Below are 19,247 nucleotides of genomic sequence, written 5' to 3'. Positions count from 1 at the left end.
CGAACCGTTAGATTTTCGTATAGGCCTACTGTTTATATACCTTTTTTTTTGGGGGGGGGGGGGAGGGGACATTTTTTTCTATCAATCGAAGGAATATTGCTACTACAAAATTCACTCCTCTATAAATTCAACAACAACAAAAAAATCTTTTCTTTGAGTCTTAGACAAATGCAGTTCTAGGGAGAAGAAACCAGAAAAATGATTGGAAATTAGTTGATATATTTCCAGGTGCCTTCTGGGATTAAAGAATAAATGTATGTGGCGCATTTTACTTTTTTTTTGTGCAACAATGGATTTTGAGGGGGGGGGGGGCATCGAAGGTTATGCCTCAGAAGGTGGTCATCAATTATAAAGATGCATTTCCTTTATCGGGTAGGCCTACAGTTTTGAACTGAGAGTGAATATTTGTCGTTGTTATCAAATGACCATGGGAATAAATAATTTGAACAAAGCATTGCACTTTTCGCGAGGTGGAGCAAAACAGACACCAGGGCAAGGTAAAGAAATGGCGTCTAGGTATTACATAATGCACAACAAAAAGAGCGCATTTCCCTTGACACGGATGAAAACTGTAAAGTAACCAAATCCATGGGTCATTAAAATAATCTGAATGATGAATTATACAAAGCCAAAGTCCCCTAATCGTCAAGAATATAACCGTACAAACTGCAGTTGAATGGTTTTGCGGTTTCATCAAGGTCTAGACAGGTCACTGTAAAAAAGAATGTTCTTTTTTAAGTTTTAAGTTTTCATGGTCAAATCATGATACACCGAGCTGCAAATTGTCAATTTGAAATTCCGATGAAACTGATTGGGAATTTCGGAAAAAAAACTCAAATTAACATTTTCATTTACTTCCCCCTCCCTCACTATTATTTTTCCGATTAAAATTAATCAAGAACACAATATCATAATTATTCCAGCAGTGGGATATTCGTTCATACAGATGGACACAGGAACGTTTCGATGATTGCCAAAGGGGGGGGGGGGGGGGGGGGGGGGGTTGCAAAACTTTTCCCGAATTTTTTTTTTTTTTTTTTCATATTCATTTCGGGAATCCCGCCTATCCTCTCCGGGCTCTCTCAATGAGAAGGAAGGGGGTGATATAATATAAATACACATAATTTTACATATCATTATCATCTCTACAAAATTAAATTTGGATAAACCTCCGTCATGGTATTCATTTATCAACCCCCCCCCCCCCCCCCCCCCTATATCATGCGAACACACTAATCGATACCAACCAGGTTTGAAAACTAGACTAGTCACTGAATTCGGAGAAAGAAAGAGAGAAAGAGAGAGTGAGAGACAGACAGACAGAAAGAGAAAGAGAGAGGTCGTGTATTTAGGTCGGGTTTATTGCGGTTTTCTTATATGCCCGTTGTCCTCGTGTTATGACCCTGACCTCAACAATCTATTTTCTGATTTCGAATCCCCTGCTACCAGACTGACCCGGGTTGTTGAGTCCATACCATACCATGCCCGTACAATGGCCGTATACACAGATCTGTCGAGAGCATGATTGCGGTTGTGAAAAATACTCCACTTTTAGAGTGCGCCTGCCCGCAGCTGCAGTACTTGCCGGAGATGGATTTTTTTTTTAAAGCTGCCCGTATATATTATAAAACAATAAATGATTAGTAAAATTATATTCATAAGGTCAATGCGATGAAGGTATCATAATTTTTTATGGCACCTATGATCAACCTCCTTAAATGGGATGAACCGAAATAGTAGTAGTCTGGTGAAGAACATTATGACTTTGTAAAGAAAAAAATGATGATGATATTATAATAATATCAAGGTATTGCATGCAATTATAATAAGAGCCCGAATTTGTCAAACCTTTAGCTCCATTCCTGTAGCCCTGTTCAATACTATTTTGGACCACAACATCATAGATAGATAGAGCCATAAAAGGCACTTCAATATGATGACATAATCATCGCACCCCCTTTCACCAACCCCCCCCCCCCCTTCTTTTTTACTTGCCTGGTCAGAGATTGTGTATGTGTGTGGGAGTGTGTTAAATCACCACCCAACTAATGTAAACAAAATTTTACATTGTGCCCCTTCCCTTTTACAAAAACCAAGATCCACCCCTTTAAGTCAAGCAACGGGAAAATCAATTCATATCCAGGGAAGTGGTCATTTTCCTCTCATCTTATTTTTTCCTTTTTAATAAATTGTGATCTACTTCCCTGAACTACTTTCATTTCTTGTTCTCAACTGCAGGATATATTACGTCAAGCATGTCATTTGAAACTTCGGTTCGACCCCAACCTGACCTGATTATTATAGTCTTTGGCTTCAGTCCGTATAAGATGAGACGTTCGCGGAAAATATTCGGGACAATTATTATTGTCAGCAATTCATGGGATGGGGCAACAATTCCGCCGGGAAAAAAAATCATTCATCAGGGAGTCAACCAAAAAAAATTCAGAATTCCTTGGGTCTAAAATTTGAAAGGGATTTTACTAGGAGGCACGATATTTTTCTCTGTGTAATTAAATAAAGTATACCCCTGTTTATGTCAAAATGGGGCAATGCAAGGGAGGGTTGTGCGGATACAGGGGAGGGGGGGGCCCACCCCTGGGGAAAAAACAGGTAAAAACAAGTAATGTTACCTTTCTTTGGAGACGGGCCCCCTCTCCTGGTGCTCAAGGGGGGGGGGGTACGATTTTTAAATTTTCGAGGAAAAAAAATTAGTGCTCACTACCCCCCCCCCCCCCCCCCCCCCCCCCCCCCCCCCCCCCCCCCCCCCACTGAGCGATTTGCAAATTTTCGGGGCAAAACAAAAATTATTGGCCCTATAGTTCAATATGTTAATACACCGTTTCTCAGAAATAGGTTTGCCTATATGGTCTAAATAATCTTTATAAGCCTTATGTTCTACTACGAGAAAGTCACATGTTGTGGTTCTTTGCTTTGAGAGAGAGTGGGGGGGGGGGGGTAAGGGGCTGCAACATTTTGAAGCAGGATGTTGACGTTCAACATTTTACAGCATAAACGATTAATATAATTCAATCATGTTTGATCAAAATATAATGAACTATTATGACGGCGATTCACAACAGAACTTAAAAAATAAATTTGTAATCATATCGAAATCTTAATCATTGATCTACACGTTTATTTTCATTCTATTTTATATTCAGCTATGTTGACCGATTTTAGACACACAACTTGCATTCTCATGAGGTTCTTTTTGACATACATAAATAATAATAAATGCAGACTCGTCATCATTGTTTGAAAGATGGTGGTCACTAAAATGGAACCTACACTATAGGGTCTACCATAGTGTAGACCCTATAGTGTAGGTTCCATTTTAGTATCATAATAATACAAGTCATCATATATTATGATTGAGCCCCTGATTTGAAAAAAAAACCCGAACTGTTCTGTGCATAATGATGGTATTGGTCTATGGTGTAAAAATTAGGTCCACTGGGCCAGTTATTCGACTCTGTCACTTGTATAAAGTGTGTATCATTATTTAGGCCTACATGTAATATGCGTTAACGCGGAGCTATTTTTATGAAGAAAAGTAAATGAAGTATCGTTTTATTTCAGTTGAGTTCCTCTTCGAGTTTGTGGTAAATTTTTACCTTGTATATTCTGAACAAGCTACTCCATCAGGTAATGATGTGAAATGAATACATATAGAAATATGATATGCCCAGATGAGTGCAGTCATTATTAATAGAAATGACTCATTATTGCATAATAGGCCTACTCATTCTAATATTGAATCACCAATGACTGGTCCAAACGTCCCACGACCATGGGCGATACTCAAGAGGAGACTGAGTGTACATACATGTAGTAATAAGAATATGCCACCATTGACTGTACACGTAGGCACACTGGCACAATATGCCCAGTCTGTGTGTATATTACGTATGATTACAGAACACAAGCCGAGTTAGCTCCTACAGTCGCGTCGAGACGCTCCATGTCCTTAGGTCACCCCAGATCGTTGTCCTGAAATACATTACGCAATCACTCTGGTATGTCCAATGATCTACCTCCTTACATACGACCGCCAGACCCGACCGTTTAGTACGATGGCCGCGATTGGCTACGCGTCAAGCTCAAGGCCCCCACAACGTAGTCCTTGTATACAGCCTAGTTCACGTTCAGGTCATCGAATAGGAAAAAGACTCGTTGTTCAGTCGACGGTGTCAAGGGCTAAACAGCTCGCACGCTGTACCAGGCAATCTTTACTACAAAGAGTGTCAAACAAGGATTTACCACATCTATCGTTTTTATACGATCCTCAGGATATAATCTACGGAATTATCTGTTTTTCCTGCAAATTGTCTCTCCATAAATACATATTGAGAGGGATCCTCAACTAATCATCGCTTTGGCAGGTTTGGGAGACTTTGTTCGGCGCGAGGTAAGAAATCATATTCACACACAACGGATTTTGTGTGTATGATTGTGCATGTACGTATACCTACACACAGGGAATCATATTTTAACCCATATAGTTACGTAAGGGTGTGTCGATTTTAGCCCTTTCTAAATGCCAAACCATAGCCGCCCGACATGAATTTCCCGCGCTAACTTATCTGCAAGTAACTTTGCTTCAATCTTATTGGTGGTCAATTGGTCAAGGAACGATATTATGGGTTACGTAACATTGTGTAATACGTCGGTACCGTTATTGGCGATTCGCTGTAGCCATACTTTGGTGCGGTGACGTACACACGTATTCGTATGTACGCGGCGACCAGCCATATAGCTGCCTCATTTGCATACATAATGTGCGGTGAATTACTCACTCGCCATTCGTCCATTTTGTTGGGAGACTGGCTCTCCGAGTCGTCTCGTTTTCATCTCTTTGTTGGAAAAATATTATCACCCTCCTTTTTGGCGGGGAAGTTCACGTTGATGTCATATGCAAACTATTATGTTGACAAGACTTGGAAATTATGAAATGCCATACCATTACCAGGAAAGACTTTTCAGGAAAGACTCAATTACATAACTATATATTTTGAGTGGGATTTTGCCATCATTTAGCATAATATGTTAAGGAGATTCTACGAAAATATTCATCCTGACTTGAAAAGATTTTCCAGAGCCATATCATAGTATATAGCCGTAGACAACTATAGCCCACACATTTTTGATGAAATTCGAAGGCAGAGCTGTAGATCTGTGGATATATATAGGCAATTAGCTATTATCTCCACTAAAAAGCAAATAAACAATCGAAAACAATTTGAGTTCACTTTTATTTCCCAGTTTGAAGGGTTGTGCAGTTATGAGGGAAAAAAAGAAAAGAAAAAATAGAAAATACAACATGATATTCATCAGTCAACTAACAAAAAATAGTAATATTTTGTTGGAATTTGTTGGAATTTTGTGGAATAGAGGAAATAATATTGAAAATGTAATTGCATAACTAGGCTTACTGTTAGTGTTAGTAATACTTCGGACGCAATAACTCACTTTGACTGATAGTCTTTGCCTGTGAGCATGAACCTAGTATATAGGTCCATGCTGTGAGGCATGTTGCTTTCAGATATCAATATCATTTTAAAACGCCTTTATTGCTTTAATTCATACTTGTTTTATTCAGTCATCCTTTTGGGGACGTTTGAACAAACATACAACCACAGAAGTAAAGATGATTGTTTGATTTGTTTGGCAAGTCGAATTGCAATCTGGATCAAAGACAGTAGGCCAAATGACATTTGAATTGAATCAATAATTTATTAAATTCTTGGACAGTTATATTTTACAGAAAAATTAAGTGAAAACAACATCAAATGTGAAATATGAGTTCCACTACCTTATAAAGATACTATGTCCCTTTTGCAGCCAACATCAAATTCTGTAGAACTTTGCAGGAATTATGAATAATAATGTATGTCCTATCTGTGAAATCTAAACGTTAGCAGTGTCCTAGTATTCAAATTATGCAAGGAAACCCGTTTACTTGCTAGACTTCACAGTCAGACACTATTGAGCGACTGACTGGCCTTTTTTTCTCTTTGGGAATAACATACATAAAATGAGATGTAAAGGGTACATTAGCATTACATTGTAATGTCCAAAATTAAACTGATTGAATCTTTGCGCAGCATATATCGTATACGACCATTTGGTACTATGGTCTGAAAATCACACTATTACTTACTGGCTCTATAGCTCGTAAGTCGATTTGACAACTAATAGTCGTTATTTTTCCACTTAAAGACATTTTCAAGCCCCCCCCCCCCCCTTTTTCAGGGAATTTCTAAATTAGTATTATCTTTCAAATGCCGTTGGAATTTAACCTTTTCATTTTTTGGCCTGCAAATGCCCCCCCCCCCCTAAAAATGATAATGATACACAGATGTGAATAGGAACTAAACATATTGCAGGCAATCCCCCAAATTAATATTTTTGCGATATTAGAAACAAAGGAAAGGGGTTGAATATTGATTTTGGATATATAGGATCACATTTGGGTGTACCTGCACATTGATTTGTGAATACCCATTCGATCAAATACAATTAATTACTAGCTTCCCGTCCCTTTCCTTTTTTTCGGTTCGACCTTTTTTTAGTATAATAGTACTGTTTTCTTTGATAACTTTATCGTGAAAATGAATAAGTAACAATCTGATGACATCTAGACAATGGGGTCAGCAAAATTATTTATTAAATGCAATTTATTTTTGTATTTAGCCTTTGTAGTAAATGACTGTATAAATGGAACATGAAGTTAACAAAATTTGTGTTTAAATTGACCCCCAAAAAGAGACAAATATCAAATCCCTTGGAACTCCTCCTCATTTTCGAAAAAAAAAGAAAGGACGAGAAACTAGAAATTAATTTTACCTGGCCTTGAAGCCAAACAGCTATCGAAAAATCCTGCCATTAATCACCTTTTTAGGGTGCTCATGTCCCCCCTCTATGTCTGTGTGTTTTTTTTTCCTCTCTCTCTCTCTCTCTCTCTCTCTCTCTCATGAACAAACTGAATTATTAATGAACAATAATATCATGTTTTGTACACAACCCTAGTCTCTGCTGTCTGCAAATGCTATAGATTTTCAGGTCACCCATTGTGAGGTCACGACTCTTTTCTCGCTTCATTTGATAAAGTGGAAGGACACCTTTTGTAAACATGACCCGATGCTCATCGAGAAATGAGAGCAATCCTGTGAATTGTTATCAGTGGAGAGGCAAACGGTATTCGAAATATCGCACTGCGCTCAATCATTATTATCAAGACCGTCACCCAAATCAAAGAACGCAGGGGCGGATCTGGGAGGGTGGGGGGGGGGGGGTTGTTTCGGCGGTTTAAACACCCCAACCCCTTTTGGGCGGCCAAGTGAAAAAGAAAAAAAAAGTGAAACAGTAAAACGGCGCGATTTTTGGAAACATGTTTGGTCTCACCCCCCCCCCCCCCCCTTTGCAAAAGGCTAGATCCGCCCCTGGAACGGTTACCAAAAAATGATGGCAAGATATTTGTAATATTTTGATGTAGCGACAGGGGACCGAGCGAAGAGAGACAGAGAGACAGAGAGAGAGGGGGGGGGGGGGTGGCAATAGAGCTGTCTCAGATGATGATGTACACATATAGTGTTTATCATTATTAATAATTATTACTATTATTATTATTATTATCATTGCTATAATTGTAATTATACAGAATGGGTCATAATTATTCACACAAACAAAACAAACCATAACATACTGCCAATATCTATACTCGATTTGTATCATTTAGAGGTCTAGAGAATCATTTATTTTTGCTCCAGCATAACACAATGTATACGAACGAAACGCATTTTTATCCGTCCCTTAATTATTTGTTTAGCCTATAGAAAAATGGCTAGTTAATGGAACTATAATTATAGACTTTCTTGTGGAAGACTATTTTTCAGTATTGCATACATTAATCGTGTTCAGATTACTGTCGGCCTACTGTTTTTCACATTTCAAACTTGTATATGCACAAACACAAGGTTAATTAAAACAGTGTGCAGTATTTTTAATTGCTTTGTTCAATTTACATTATAGTGCAGTTGAAATGAAATGTAATTAGAAATTCAAATTTTCCATTTTACCCTTGGAATACATTTTGTTGATTGTCCCATTTGTGTTTTAAAATGTATTTTAATAACAACGATATTAAAGAGTGCTTATTTCCTGAATCCTCTCCCCCCCCCCCCCCCGGCCCTTTCAAACATAAACACCTTCTTCCATCTAAACGAGATCCTTCATAAATAACTTTTTTTTACTCCACATCACGGATCTTCAGCGTTTAGTATTAGAGAAATATCCTTTTTTGATTTTTTTTCTCTTCCTGATCAACAATTGTTTTATTATTAGTATTATTTTCGGTTACTTTGCTTTTAGAAAGGATTTTAATCAATGTACCATTATTGACCCTCTTTGTTTGTGTTATGGGTAAGTCCACGGTAATGTCCCATACATTACCAATAATTGAATTGTATTATGGAATTGTGAACATTAAATTCACTTTAGAATATAATTTTTATTTGCTGTGTGTGTGATTCGAGCTACAATACGGCTATCAAATTAATACAATCATCATGCAGATACTGACAACATAGACGTGATCAGTACATAATATGACGACAGAACACTTGGACTGGTCTTATACCATCCACGTAATAAATATCTAAGCTATATATTAGAATGGACTCCGATAATGGAATATCATACCTATTTTTAAAACCAATATAGAACGGCTCGTATGTAGACATTGGACAGGTGTCATATATCATTACATGTATTATAACTTTAATAAGGTGATTCCGCCCATTTGCTAAGTCACTGCAGTTTTAATTCATTACACTGACATTTTATTTGGTGCATGGCTTTTTCTACAGAACAAAATAAAACAGTAAGTTATGCTCATACCTCCGCCGCCCACCCCTTCTCTCTCTCTCTCTCTCTCTCTCTCTCTCTCTCTCTCTCTCTCTCTCTCACCCACTCACTTATGATAAGAGAGAATGAATGAGTCAAATCTGGTCACATACAATGGGCAATCGAGCAGCAATGCAATACAAACATAGTGCCATTATGCTGCCTGGGATTATGGAGTACTGAGGTTCACTAAAATGTGTCAGTACCTAGGGGGCGCTATACTAGCTCTGATTGAACACTGATATGTGATGTCCATACAATGTTCATCATGCATGGCTGTAAATTATTGATGGTCTTTCTGTGTTGAAGCCTTATCGAAACGACTGATATATTATTTGATTGGCTTTTGACACCCGGCTTTAAAATATAAAAAGCTTTATCTATATTGGATATAAAATTCTAACGAGCAGGGTTACCCATATTGTTGTATTTGTTTAAGCCTGAATTTTATTATTTTTGTTATTGAAACAAATAACGGTACAAATTGTTGCATATACCTTTGAACTCGTAATGTATTTACACATCATGAACTTCCTTTGTTTGTTTCTTTTAAGAATTATTCATAATTTTGTAGGAACATAATTGATCTTCCATTGAAGTGAATAACCACGTAGCAATTGATGAATATTATCCACGTCATTTATCGTGTTTAATGTTCAAGCCATCTTTTTTTTTCATACCACGTGTAAAAAAAAAAATTCCCTGGGTAACATTACTTCATTTTGTATGAAAAGTTTGGTGTGTTTGTGTAGAATATGTTGGAAATTGGGATATTTGGTGGTGTTCTAAAACAAATAAATGTTTGTTAAAGAATTGTTTTATGAGAATATTTCAGTTCCATTTCACATACATGTACATAATGATTCTTGAAAATTATGTCTTCCACGGGGGGGGGGGGGGGCGGGCGGGGGTACTCAGATTTTATTTGGACGGGGTAATGCTGCTCAAGCCTCGAAACCTCTACCCATGTTTAAGTGTCATTTTGACAAATTTTTCTAGAAATATACATTTAGGCCCATTTTTTTTTTTTACAATTTTGGAAAAAACAGCCCCATGTTCTGATATTTTTGTGGAAAATTGAACCCATGTTTAGGGATTTTTTTTGTGAAGAAGCGACCCATTTTATAGAGCAGTACATCCCCGTATGTCTTAATATGTGTGTACCCCCCCCCCCCCGGGTCGTACACGACGCAAGGGCTTCCCAGAAATCAACTCAGGGAAAGTTTCAAAACATAAGTGTCTACTCTATAGGCTATCATGTTCGGATTACATACCATTTCATTGTAATGTTCACACGTTCAAACTTGATGGACAACCATTTTTTTTTAATGGCCTCAGTATTTGATTTTCAAGATCGTCTTCAAAGTCTTTACAATCGGAGACTATCTATATTAGACTACGATACATGAACTTGCTGATGAAGCCCACATAATGATTCACACAGATGTTATGTATATTATTATCCATTATAAATTATTTAAAATGAAAGTCTGTGGATTACTCTCTCTTATTATACCTCAACCGAATTTAAATTTAGGAATTTGAATTTTCTACAAAATATTTTCATGCGGGTTGAGAGTGAAATGTTACGACCTAAAATATTATCGGTCTTTGTTAAAAATCATAAGGGGGGAAAAAGCCGTTCAAGTGTGCCTGACTTGATAATTGGATCAACTGCATTATTTGACCAAGTATTATTTTGTTGCTCTCCCTGTTGTACAGAGACACCACGAGGACACGACTGGTTGAGAGGATTGTTGGACCTGTGGGTAGGCAGGCAGACAGACAGGCGAGGACGAGACGGTCATTCACTTGATCTAACCCTGGTCGCCAGACAACACATACCAGCATCACCATGCCGTCCAGGAGGAAATGTGCTCATACCACCAAGATTGAGCGAGTTCCAAGCTACTCCGTCTACCATGGCGAGGAAGACTTGGACGACAGGCTCAGCAGTGATGGGACCCTCGATCTGAGCATGAAGAAAATCAAAATGGAGCCACCCGATGAGGATAACGATGTGGGGAATAGCGACGAGGGAATAAACTCAGAAAACATGAGTAGCGTGGTTGGGGAAGAGGAGCTGTCAAACGATAATGCGCCCCCTAGTGATGAATGTGAAGCAGATCGGCAAACTGGAGCAGACGACATGAGCGTGAACAAACGAGGAAGTCATTCAAGCAATCAAGCCTCAGTTATTGAGGGCAACGCTGAGGAGCAGATCGTCATAGACTCTAACGGACAGCCACTAAGCCCAGTCGCAGGTCTACCGCTTTTCCCTCAATCGTCCAAAGGAAAATCTGCTCGGCCATTCAAAATTTATACTTCAAATCGTGATCTTCTTTCTGGAATAACAACTCAAGGAGCTCCTTCTCTTGCGACTTATTCCGTTCCCTTAGCTCTGACAGCCGTGCCGGGAGCAGCGCCCCTTGCCTTCGCCTCCCTGCCCTTAGTATCAGGCGTACCAATGATCCCATGTACATCTCCTTCTTCTACTACCTCGGCTGCCTCGTCGATTGTTTCGACGGGCGCTGGTTCGACACCATCGTGCACCTCATCTACCTCCTCTACTACCACCACCGTGGGTGCAAAAACTACCTCGTCGACCACCGATGCTCATCTGATGACGCTGGCGACAGAAGCAGACAAGATCCTAAGGGAGAGGCATGCCTCGGAGGAATCGTCCACGGGTGCTGGCTCAGACATGGAGGCGAACACCGTCGACAATTACAGCAGCAGCGGCTTGGAAGACAATGCACTGCTTGCTGGGGAAGTTCTCAGAATTCCTACTCTGGCTGGGAAGGCGATGGACATGGACGTGGACCCCCTAACTTTCAGTTTCATTCAGAAGCGAGCCGTTGAAGCCCACCAGTCCGTCGCGAACCCACCAAAAAACAAGAAAAAGCGGATGACTCTCCCTGAGACGCTGAAAGACATTTCATACTGGGAGCGGAGAAGGAAAAATAACGAGGCTGCGAAGCGATCCCGTGATGCACGTCGGGCGAAGGAGGACCAAATCGCCATCAGGGCTGCCCTGCTTGAACAAGAAAATATTCGCCTCAAAATCGAAGTCTCGGCTCTCAAAGAAGAAACCGTTAAACTTCGATCTATGCTCTACGCAAACAACAACAGTTAAACACTTTGTATATTATAGTTGTGCTTCTTCGCTGCATATTCATGACTGTTCATCCTCCTGTAAACTAGCCATCCTTCAGCTTTGGTTCAAGAAAGATCGAGTCATGAACTAAATGGAAATTTCACGATCACATTCGAGCGAACATTAAATTGATTCATTCTTTGTTGGGACATTTTTATCAATGCTGCATTTGTTTTGTTTTTTCTAAATCAATTGAACCCGCTCTTGGAAAAATTTATTGCTACACATTTTTCAGAATTTTACCCCAATGGTGTGAGGCAGGTGACAATGTGTTGACATTTTTAAAAATCGCAACCAAAGTCTAAATTTCTGAATTTATACTGCACCATGTGTTTCGATATCAACGATATAAGTAAGCGTGATGATGTGAAACGTTTTTGTATTTTGTAAATAGTACAAACTATTGCCTTAACTTGCTCTCTTATGTGTAGTACTGGCACAAGAGCCAGGCTAGATGTAGACAGAGCTAGAGGGAGATACTCCTTGAATCATGTAATATTGCTGCAAACATTGCTCGTGTTAACGTCTCTTTAGCAACGTTTATTATTTGCATGATAGTTTAGGGCTTCATCTAGTTCAGTTGGTTTGCTAGCTTACCGACTGAACTCTTTTATTGGCATTTTCATTTGCTATTTTCTATGCTACTGTTATTGTCATCATTGTTGTCATTGTGAATAATAACATTTTTCTCATCTTTATTCCGCGATGTTCTCCAAGAACTTCATCATGTATTTACTTGTGCATCTGTAAATATCTATTTTTATTAGCTCATTGTCAACTCCATGTCATCGTACAAATTCCTTGAGTTCTTAGAACATTAAGGATTGTAGAGTAATGCAGTTTTGCGTTAACGTTTGCTTGGCTTCCATCATATGTCTGTCTTATTGGTTACATAACTGCATTATTTATCTCATATTTCGTTTTTTACTCCTATTTATTTGGAATACTATGAAATGGCCTAGCAAATTGAACAATTCAAAGATATTACGTCCATAATATTATTCAAGTCACTATTATGTACTTTGAAAGATCCGTTTTGGTAACTGAGAAATCAGAATATAATGCTACATTGTACCCCAGAAATGTTTAATTATTTTTTGATAATATTTCATTTTTACTTGGTTAAATGATTTGACAAGGTAAATTATTTTTAACAATTTCAAACAATAATATTGTATGTATACAGCTGCAATTTTTCAAGTCTAATGTTACATTCCCGCAAACTATTTCAGATCGGAAACACTGCATGAATTTGGGTATATCTTCTTTTTATCATTCGAATTTTCGAGATATAGACGATTTTTATGCCTCCGCCACCGAAGGTGGTGCCGAGGCATCATGTTTTCGGGTTGTCCGTCCGTACGTCCGTACGTCCGTCCCGTTTGACCGTTATCACAATATCTCAAGAACCATTTAAGATTTAAACTTAAGACTCGAGAATAGTATTTATCACCATAGGAAGACGATCTGATTAGATTTTGGAGTACGTAGGTCAAAGGTCACAGGTCACAGAGGTCAACTTATGAAATTCCTTGTATTGAGTTTGTTAGCGCGATATCTCAAGAACCATTTGAGATTTAAACTTCAAACTTAAGGATAGTATGTATCACCATAGGAAGACGATCTGATTAGATTTTGGAGCACGTATGTCAAAGGTCAAGGGTCACAGAGGTCAACTTATGAAATTCCATACATTGAGATTGTTATCATGATATCTCAAGAACCACTGGAGATTTAAACTTCAAACTTAGTGATAGTGTGTATCACTATAGGAAAACAATCTGATTACATTTTGGAGCACGTAGGTCAAAGGTCAAGGGTCATAGAGGTCAACTTATGAAATTCCATACATTGAGATTGTTATCATAATATCTCAAGAACCACTGGAGATTTAAACTTCAAACTTAATGATAGTGTGTATCACCATAGGAAGACAATCTGATTAGATTTTGGAGCACGTAGGTCAAGGGTCACAGAGGTCAACTTATGAAATTCCATACATTGAGATCGTTATCGCGATATCTCAAGAACCACTGGAGAATTTTCACTTCAAACTTAATGATAGTATGTATCACCATATCATAATATCTCAAGAACCACTGGAGATTTAAACTTCAAACTTAATGATAGTGTGTATCACCATAGGAAGACAATCTGATTAGATTTTGGAGCACGTAGGTCAAAGGTCAAGGGTCACAGAGGTCAACTTATGAAATTCCATACATTGAGATTGTTATCATGATATCTCAAGAACCACTGGAGATTTAAACTCCAAACTTGTTTAAATTGCTCTATGGCGGAGGCATCATTTTCGACTGCGCGCAGTCAAAATTCCATCTAGTTTTTTTCCTTCATCGATGAATATGTAATCCGGCAAAAACTGATCAGCATCCAGACTTTTGACACAATGAACATAATTTGCTTCATTAAAACGAATGCCTCTGTTTCATGTTTTTGAATCATGAATGTGCCAAATTTTGATTGAAGATACAAGTTGATTATTGTGCAAAATTGAAGTTCTAGGAAAATAACTCCTCAGATGATTGCTATAGCAGTTGAATAAATCCATCTCCTGACTGTAATTATAGAATATCGTAACCTTATAAACGTTTTTAATCTTTGCGGCTGATTTGTTTAGATTTGAACATGTACTACTAGTTTTGAACGGGTTTTCATGTCTTGCACAAGGTCTATGATATAACCTATTTTGCCTCTTATTGTGCATTGGTGGACTGAAAATCATAAAATGTACATGCAGCTCTAGATTTTGGATAACTTATCATTATTGTGGAAAAGAACATTCTTCATTCGCTTCTGCATTGTTCATTGTAAATCTTTTATTTTCGTAAACACTCATGGCACCAAACAAGATTTGTAGATTAAAATGAATTCCTCTCGGAATGTGACTTTACGCAAATGATCTTCCTTTTTGTGACATAATTATTGTACCACACTTGCAATAGTCAAGGATCATGTACTGTTTGATTGTGTGTAGCTGTTATATGGTTGTGTGTAGATGGATGTGATGATTGTCTGACTTTAATTTACTTTGTTTATGTCCTATGTTCGTTTAATGTTGTGCGTTATAGCTAATGGAATGCCACGACATGACAAAAGAATTGTAACGTACGTGGAAAGTCTTGGAAAAACAAAGCCTGGTTTATTGGATTCCAGAGATGATGATTACACTCTTACATAAGATTGTGTCCCCCATCCACAAACCGCTGGTCGCGCGTTGCGCAATGTTATGTAAGTTCTAATGTTCCCTTGAATGGTATCTGTCCTCTCTCACTGCGGCCAAAGAAGTAAAGAAACTATTACGTAACAAGGGTAGGGTAGTTTGAGTTTGAGCGTCTTTTGCTCGTGATAGGGATAACGAGGGAGGTTGATTGAGGTTAGGCTAGACCAGTCCAAGGTCGATAGGCATGCTAAATAATAAGTTGTCTCTCGACTTCGGGACTTTTTTTTCCTCTCCCTCTCGCGTTTGATTTGATGTAATGTGACGTAACTTGGTAGGATGATAATGGATGCAATTTGACTCTGCATCACAAGACAATAGAATCAGTTGAAATTCCAATTCTTCTTAGCTCTCCTATAACTCTTTGGTCTGATGACGTTGATTAGGGAAGGGATGGGCTGGTTTACCCATTGTATATTCTCTTGATGACCACATGTATTACAGTACGTAGATTACACAAATCGTAAATAATCAAGATAAAGCATATTTAAATACGACGATCTACAATGTTTTTGTTTAGAGATGACTGGGTCCATTGCTAGAGTGCATCGTTTTTAGTGATGGTGGTGACGTGAGTATCGCGACATGCATGGTGAGAGTCGTGAGACGATATAAGAATGATAGTGGTCATGATGATGGTGATGGATATGATAATGATGATGATGATGAGGAGGAGGAGAGTAATAAAGATGATTAGGATGGGGCGATCATGGTGATGGTGAAGATGGATGCTTTCTACGACGACGAAAATGATGAGGGTGATAATGATGAGGAAAGGAGAATAGTTATGTAGATGATGGATAAGGATGATTACCAGTGGGGATGTGGTGCTCATTGTGGTATATCGAAAAAGAAGTTGATGCTAAGAATGATGAGGATGATGATTACGACGATCGTCATGAATGTGGTGGTGACGATCGTCATGAATGTGGTGGTGACGATCGTCATGATTATGATGGTGACGACGATTGTGGATTGAGGTAATGCCGAATGTTAACAATACTGATATGCTTTGAATCCGGTCACTAAAATATGGATACCCATGTTTATTTTTGTGCATATTATATTATTCGCCTTGTGCAGAGAAAGTGTGTGTGTGTGTGTGATATGAGAGAGAGAGAGGGGGGGGGGTGAAATATAGTCGAACACATGTGACAACCCTAAATCGACTTAAACAATCATGAAGAGTATTCCGCTCTAATTGTTTAAACGTTTATTTGAGAAAGCAGGAGCATATATTACTATCTACCAAATCGGACAAAGGTTTACGTTATATTACGTAATAGAGTAATTTTGTTATCAAATAAAATCTGTGGCAATGCCGTCAGCTGACCATATGATTGTATCATGATATTCAAACATTCATTGCATTGGCCTGGTTCCTAGTTTGCCTCTTATTCTGTTTTTACTTATCTTATTCACATGAAAACGACCGAATATTATCAAGAACTGCACAATCAAAATAAATAAAAATACTTCAAACGCGATCACGAAGGCGCTTATTTTAAAGATATTAGCCCATCGCATTGCCTTCAGTCAGATTACGTAATATGTCATTCTAATGTAAGCGCTTTAAAAACGGAGTAGATAAGGCTAATGAAATTATTAAGTTTTTGATAGCCTTTGTCAACGTTGGTGATATTGAAGGCAGATAAATGACGAAAGTAAGCGGTACTTCTTACGAGGAGCACTCCTTTTGATTGTTTTTGTTGTTGATGAAATAACCACATGCTTTACAGTTTTATACCGACAATTTTTCACATACTACATACATTCGAGGTGTATAGAGAAGCAAAATTAACATTCAGACCTTTAACGTGGGGTAGGGGAAGGGCGTAAACAGGTAATGAGAAAGTGGCCAAGAGATGCGATCATTTTTCTTAGCAATTTTCATTACGCATGACTATACAGTATTGTAGCAGTATTATTGAATTGATGAAGAGTTTTAATCAATTTAATCGCATGAAAGTCTACCCAGATTGGTTAGTCCTATGGCAGAAAGATACATTTTCTTAGGCATATGTGAACGAGAACAATTCAAATTCAGGGCTTACGTCTCTTGCCCAAATATCACCTTTACATAGTTCTAAATTTTGCGATCGAGCAAATGATCAAAAGTTGTGACAGTTTTTACATTGAAAATATATTTTTTGATAAAGAGTCACTGGATAAGATATTGTTTGAATACATAATTACAAGCGTGTATTTTGTTATGTTGATGTTCGAGACGCGAGTCGGATGAAAAATTTCGTCACAAGCCCCACAGAAGCCAATTTCAAATAATTGTACTCAAATACTTTCGCTCAATCTCTGTTATTTAAGTATCGTGTTATATGGAGATAAGGATTTGTATCATTACATTAGTATAAACAATATTTGGCTTTTAGACCCATGGATATTTGATATCAGAATGCGCTGCTTTGTAGAAAACAAACATACATACATGTGGAGAAAAAAACCTGAAGAGTAGAAAAGTAAATGTATCGTTTTGTGCACTGAATATTCTCGTAACAAGAGAAAGAAGGAGAGACAGAGAGAGAGAGAGAGACAGAGAGAGAGAGAGAGAGAGAGAAAGAGAAAGAGAAGGGGGAAAGGGGGCACACTGAAAAGACTATTTTGAAAACGACGGTTGTGTTTTTGTTTGGCTGTTTAACAAGATAAAAATCTACATTTTCTTTACAAAATAATTGATTGGAAGGGAAGTGGTCGTTGATATTCATTACGTCACTGCTGTTATTCAAGTTTATGTAACGCTTCTAACAAGTCCTACATTTTAATGCTGTTCTTACGTAATCGCACAACATTATGCAAAAATAAAAGTAGGTGTTAATCATGTGATTAGGTTTCCGTAATTTCGACATTGTTCTCCATCCTATAGAATTCATTTTGTGCTTATATTTTGAATTCATTTTTAACTTCCCCTTCTCCTCCCGTCACTATAATATATTGCCTTCCATTTTCTGTCCACCAATGAATGATAATAATAAACAAAATAGGTCTTATCATAGACCTTGTGCAAGATATGAAAACTCGTTCAGAAACTAGTACATGCTACACCACTATTGCAAGGGTCTATTTACAAATAAATGTGGCATTGTGGCGTTAAAGGCCGACGTATTAAAACAATCAATGATAAAACACTTTGACAAATAATCAAACTTGAATATTCACAAACGTTCGAAACAAAAGTCCACGCATAGAGTGAGAATGCACCACAAATTTGCTAGCCCACTTTGGCCTATATATTACTCGCTGATGCCAATAATAAATATTTATCTTATTCGATCAAACGTCATGACTAATTAAAAGCATGATTTTTTTTTCAAATCCCCCCCCCCTTTTCATCTTCCTTTTTCATCCGACTTCTCATAGAGTCGCGTCGTAGCTGCAAATGAAATTTATCCATAGTCTGTTTTCCAAAGAACAAGGCATATACCACGATCAACATACTACATCATTGTCATGATTAAAGGTAATACAAAGTTTTGGTAAATTTTGAAAATTGGGTGGATAGTGATTCTTTACAATTTTTATATATTTGGATGCCCCTGTGGATGAATTATAAGCACAACAATTTTTAGCCCCTAAAACACTTCTGCTTTTGAGAAGAATGGAATATTAAATTTACCGGTGCTCTCGGTAAATTTCAGTCAAGAAATATTGTTTTATAGGTTAATTATATCTTGACCTTGAGAGGGTGCTATACAGCATAAAGAGTTGATTATTGACATTTTCATAAATTTAGACTCGATTGCAATCGCGACAATGATCACTAAATATGTCGGATCGCATATGCTTCCAATATTTTTATTTGAACCAAATTCATGACCCCATACCAAAACTTTGTATTACCTTTAACATAAAATATCATACAATCAAACAACCAAATAAAGCATTAACGCATAATTGTTAAACAATCTTCTTCGAAATATTTTTCTTAGCTACAGA

The 19,247-nt window shown here is 37.8% G+C and overlaps 1 protein-coding gene across 1 annotated transcript; it reads left to right on the top strand.

Annotated features, from left to right (window-relative positions):
* Nucleotides 1-4,168: 4,168 nt before the first annotated feature.
* On the top strand, nt 4,169-13,261 carry LOC105444027 (protein giant). Its single transcript, XM_011677781.2, has 2 exons — nt 4,169-4,408; nt 10,627-13,261. Exon 2 carries the CDS (start codon nt 10,760-10,762, stop codon nt 12,038-12,040), a length of 1,281 nt encoding a protein of 426 aa, XP_011676083.1. The 5' UTR covers nt 4,169-4,408; nt 10,627-10,759; the 3' UTR covers nt 12,041-13,261.
* The last annotated feature ends 5,986 nt before the right edge of the window (nt 13,262-19,247 follow it).

This window comes from Strongylocentrotus purpuratus, unplaced genomic scaffold (genome assembly GCF_000002235.5).
Source record: "Strongylocentrotus purpuratus isolate Spur 01 unplaced genomic scaffold, Spur_5.0 spur5_scaffold_5, whole genome shotgun sequence".
Classification (NCBI taxonomy): domain Eukaryota; kingdom Metazoa; phylum Echinodermata; class Echinoidea; order Camarodonta; family Strongylocentrotidae; genus Strongylocentrotus; species Strongylocentrotus purpuratus.
This window is presented reverse-complemented; position numbering and strand designations above follow the sequence as displayed.

Excerpts from the sequence above, each read along its gene's own strand:
- LOC105444027 (XM_011677781.2), top strand. The coding sequence starts at position 10,760 with ATGCCGTCCAGGAGGAAATGTGCTCATACCACCAAGATTGAGCGAGTT.